General features: G+C 46.8%; 1 protein-coding gene and 1 pseudogene across 1 annotated transcript; one reads left to right on the top strand and one right to left on the bottom strand.

Annotated features, from left to right (window-relative positions):
- The window catches only part of LOC115898983, an 18,353-nt pseudogene extending 18,014 nt beyond the window's left edge, over positions 1-339 (bottom strand).
- Positions 340-586: 247 nt separating this feature from the next.
- LOC104681099 (histone H2B type 2-E) lies at positions 587-2,821 on the top strand. Its single transcript, XM_010387299.2, has one exon. It carries the CDS (start codon positions 636-638, stop codon positions 1,014-1,016), a length of 381 nt encoding a protein of 126 aa, XP_010385601.1. The 5' UTR covers positions 587-635; the 3' UTR covers positions 1,017-2,821.
- The last annotated feature ends 2,374 nt before the right edge of the window (positions 2,822-5,195 follow it).

A 5,195-nucleotide genomic window follows, 5' to 3' on the forward strand; every position in this document is an offset into this window, starting at 1 on the left:
GACTTTGCCCAGCAGCTTGTTCAGTTCCTCGTCGTTGCGGATGGCCAGCTGGAGGTGACGAGGGATGATGCGCGTCTTCTTGTTGTCCCGAGCCGCGTTGCCCGCCAGCTCCAGGATCTCGGCGGTCAGGTACTCGAGGACCGCCGCCATGTAGACGGCGCGCCAGCCCCCACCCGCTCCGCGTAGTTGCCTTGCGTAGCAAGCGGTGCACTCGCCCTACCGGGAACTGGAGGCCAGCGCGGGACGAGCGCGACTTGGCCTTGGCGCGAGCCTTGCCTCCTTGTTTGCCACGACCAGACATGACTGAAATCAAGGTTAAACACAGAAAATGCTCAGAACCTCGCTACAAAATAAGCTTGAAAGAGAACCAAGAGGAAAGCCTTTATAAGCTTTCCTAGGGGTGGGGTCTAGAACGAGTTTTTCATTGGTCCTAATATGGCTTCAGAACCGGCCAATCAAGTCAAGAGTCGGTGTTGTTGCGTACGCATTGCTGAAAACGCAAGGTCCGCACACGGACCAATGGAAATGAATGACTTTCGGAGCCCTAATTTGCATAAGGTGGTTATAAAAGAATCAGGCCCGCCCATTCTCTTACTTCTTTTCTTGGCTAAGCCGCGTTTGTACTGTGTCTTACCATGCCTGAACCGGCAAAATCCGCTCCGGCTCCTAAAAAGGGCTCCAAGAAAGCCGTCACCAAAGCCCAGAAGAAAGACGGCAAGAAGCGCAAGCGCAGCCGCAAGGAGAGCTACTCCATCTACGTGTACAAGGTGCTGAAGCAGGTCCACCCCGACACCGGCATCTCGTCCAAGGCCATGGGCATAATGAACTCCTTCGTCAACGACATTTTCGAGCGCATCGCGGGAGAGGCGTCCCGCCTGGCGCACTACAACAAGCGCTCCACCATCACGTCCCGCGAGATCCAGACGGCCGTGCGCCTGCTGCTGCCCGGCGAGCTGGCCAAGCACGCCGTGTCCGAGGGCACCAAGGCTGTCACCAAGTACACCAGCTCCAAGTGAGTCCCTGCCGGGACCTGGCGCTCGCTCGCTCGAGTCGCCGGCTGCTTGACTCCAAAGGCTCTTTTCAGAGCCACCCACCTAATCAGTAGAAAAGAGCTTGTTCACTTACTCCCTTAGTTTCTTCTCATAAAGTAAGTTATTTTAGTGTAAAGGTCATGGGAAGTGGCACACATAGCTTTTTAACCATTTGGAACTTGAGGTCCCTGGTGCATGATTGGATTTGCTTTTCAATCTAGAGCGTGTCTTCACTCATTGTGCTGCTTAGCTTTCCCAGGAGTCGGTTCTCAATTAGGATGTTGGGAATCCGCCTCTTTACCCGCCCCCACTCGCGCCCCACACTGGCGCCCTGGTGGCTTCTTGGGTCTGTTTCATTCTAAAACGAAGTGGCTGAGTTCGGCTGTTATTTAAGAGAACTCCAGGACACAATTCAGCCCAGGTTCCGCAAACACTGCGTGACAGCTCTGTATGACTGACGCTTGGCAGCACCTTTTGTGTCCGGTCACCAGTTCTGCCGTGCGATGGGGTCTCCTGTGGATACCAGCCGTTCTGTGTAGTTTGGACGAAGCCCGCGCAGCCGAGTCCCAGCCTTTTCCTGATTGGGCGACATGAATATTCAAATTCTGCGCCTCTTTCCAATTTGTAGATTTCAGTTTCCGTCGTTCACTTTGAGACTTTGAAATTCCTATTTCTCGTTTTGTTGATAATTATCGCATTTAATGGTCTCTGCTTTAAATGGTAAGGCTACGGCCCCAGGTCACTGCGAGGCACTTACCGTGTAGATACGGGCTCAAAAGTCACCTCTCAGAGACCTACGTCATCCACTAAGGAATTCGCGCCACTCATACTTGCCTGTCTCATTTTATCTTCCTTCTAGCAGCTGTCTGAAATTGGTTCGTCTGTTTTCTTGTTTATGGTATTCTCAAGCCCTTGACAGACCGGCTGGTGTGGTTTTCCCGTGCATCTTCAGCCTGGCACATTATGGACACTTACTTAAATACTACGTATTGATGTAATATTGTTGGGTTAGTTTTTCCATCCCATCCTTTTCTTAATCGCTTTCGTGGATGGATGATGGGTGCTGTTCATTTCCATTAGATGTATGTGAAGGCACGGTGAAAATGGAAATGTTTTTGGAGCTACTTCCTCAAATGTATCCTTAGTCACCTCAGTGCAACAGCTGGGAGGGGGCCGTGTTAAGATTTTTTTTGCATCAAAGAGGAGGTGGCAATGGTAGATCCACCCTTATGCTTCCCAGTTTAGCATAACCTCTTTTGGATTTTCATCAAATTCAGCGTATTGGTCACTGGAAAGAGCCTTTTCCTTATTTTCTTACTCTCCCCTCTTGGTGTTCCCCTCTTAAAAGGAGAGGAGCTTTTAATTGACAGTCACCACCTCATTTGCTTTTCAGGAGGCCATGCAAGATAGGCAGGACTACAGGGTTAATCTCCTTTTTACAAATGAGGCCAAGGGAAGCCTCATTGGTTCACAGTCATGCAGCTCATACTGTCCACCCTTGTATTCTCAGATGCAGGACAATTGCATTTTAGTTTTATTTTGTGGAGGTACAGAATATTTAGTCTTTCTGTCCAACCCTTGATTCTGCCAAGGAAGACACTGATGGTTTGATGAGTGATTCAACTCTGTTTTTGGCTAAGGGTTTTTGGAGTTGATAGCAGTGGTCTGATGAATCCAAATGAGCTCTAGACATTATCACAGGCTGAATAAATCTTAACTGTCTCCTACATGAGTGTTTTCAAATGTGTGTAGATGCTATTGTTATTAATAAAGTTACCAATTAATTTAAAGGCTTTGCTGGATTCTTTTATCTACAGTATATATTTCTCAATGAATGAAATTAACAGATACAACTTACACAGGGTCTATAGAAAAGCATGGGTGCCTCTGATCTGGGGGATGACTATTTATAAGCCACCAGCCAAACTGCTGCCCCAAAGGTGCACTAGGGCTGAAATAGTCTCTTACAAGGCCACTGTTAATACTTAGTAATTGAAAAATATATGATCACAAATAGAAAGCAGTACAAATAAGATGGAAGAACTAAAGTTCATAATTAAGTTAAGCTAACACCTACGGAGCACTTACTATGTGCCAGGTAGTGTTCTAGGCCCTTTATACATATTGACTCATCTAATTCTCACCAGGACCTCAGGAAATAGTACCGTTATTATCACCCATTTTACAGATAAGGAAACTGAGGCAAAGAGAAGCCTTTCTTCAGAAACTCTCCAGAGGATAAGCTCCTAGGTTAGCAGCTAAGGGACTTGAGAAACAGGGTCATTCTGAAAACCTGGACCCTTCCCTGTGTTTTAGGGGGAAATATCTATGCTTTAGAATTGAAAAGAAATATCACTGGTTTTATTCTCTTCAGAGTGCACCCTGGATGTAAATCCTGGGTAGTGGTGGCTGAGTACATTGAGGGTGGAATTAGGTGGCTGTGAGCCTCCATCCCAGAGGTCATAGCTCAACTCAATTGAGTTTGTCCCCACAGTGGTGGGGCTCACCAGCTGGAATCCTTTCACTGACAAGAGAGAGCCTTAGTTGCTGGTTTTGGGCTCCTCCTGGGGATGATGATCACTGGGAAGGATGTTACAGAGTGAGGAAGGGGGAAGAGGTGATAGATTTGATATTTTAACTCTGGAGGAGAAGTAATTGGTGAGATTAGTCCTCAAGAACCTCTTTGATCATTTCTCCTGCTCAGACATCTTTAAGCATTTGCTTATGTTGAGGTTAATAACAATAATTGTTAAAATAATGATTGCTTCCCCTTACTGAGCACTTAACTGTTTACCTTAAACTTACTTAGCAGTAAGCTAAGAGTTTACCTTACACTTACTTAGCAGGATGGTCTCGATCTGCTGACCTCGTGATCCGCCTGCCTCGGCCTCCTGAAGTGCTGGGATTACAAGCGTGAGCCACTGTGCCCAGCCTACAGCCACTTGTTAAGATAGGTTCTGTTGGCCGCACGCAGTGGCTCACACCTGTAATCCCAGGTGGGTGGATCATTTGAGGTCAGGAGTTCAAGACCAGCCTGGCTAACATGGTGAAACCCCACCTCCACTAAAAATACAAAAATTGGCATGGTGGTGGGCGCCTATAGTCCCAGCTACTCAGGAGGCTGAGGCAGGAGAATCCCTTGAACCTGGGAGATGGAGGCTGCTGCCACTGCACTCCAGCCTGGGTGACAAAGGAAAACACTATCTAAAAAAAAAAAAAAAAAAGGACCAGAAGGACACTGTCATAGCTCGTAATATTGCTTATCAATAATTCTGTAGTAGGCCTGAAGGGCAGCTCTGTTTGGGTTTCAGAAATTGACCCTTAAGTGAGAGACTGTCCATGTAACCGAGGGGACTAGGTTTAATAATTCATTTAATATGTGTGATTGAAAATCTGTATCTACTAATGTTTTAAATATTAATTATCTATGAACATTATTAAATTCTGTAAGAACAGCATTCTAGGACCATTTTCTTCTCTCTGACTCCTAAGCATTGTTAGGTGTGATATCATTTGTTCTTTCATTCAAGAATTTATTGAGTATCTGTGAAGATGGCAGGTAATCTGCTAGGTAGTGAGGACAGAAAATTGAACAGGAGTGGCTTCTGCCTTCCTGGACCTCCAGTGACTAGAAGAGAAGACATATTAATCCCGTGACTATGAGAAAGTGTGACAAGTATTACAACTGTAGAGGTATAGATACAGAGAGTGTAATGGAGGGAGTCCTAACTTCACTTCACGTTGGTGGGTGTAGGGAAGGCCTCCCTGAGGAAAGGACCTTTAGGATGACACTTGACAAGGATAGGAAGGGTGTACCAGGCAGTGGATGGCATGGGCAAAGGCCTGGAGAGAGTGGAAAAGATCATGCTCAGGTAGATAGGAAGAACTGCAGGAAGTCTAGTACAGGTGGCGGTTACAGGGCAAGGAGGACAGAGCAGCATCAAGAGGTTAGACGGGTAGACAGAGCCAGATCTTGGCAGGACTAGGCTCGAATGTGTAAATTGACTTTAAAGAACCCAATGAGCTCCTAGGCTGACCTGACTATGGGAACAGAAAGGAGCTGTGTGGTACTAAAACCAGAAGAGTTAAAGTCTCAGAGGCCACATGGTTTATGCCTATGAAGCACTCCCTGGAGCACATGGTACCCTGAGCCTCAAAAGTATG

The sequence above is a fragment of the Rhinopithecus roxellana genome, chromosome 8, assembly GCF_007565055.1.
Source record: "Rhinopithecus roxellana isolate Shanxi Qingling chromosome 8, ASM756505v1, whole genome shotgun sequence".
NCBI lineage: Eukaryota > Metazoa > Chordata > Mammalia > Primates > Cercopithecidae > Rhinopithecus > Rhinopithecus roxellana.

Bases quoted from the DNA above. Each gene is read 5' to 3' on its own strand.
- LOC104681099 (XM_010387299.2), top strand. From the start codon at position 636: ATGCCTGAACCGGCAAAATCCGCTCCGGCTCCTAAAAAGGGCTCCAAG.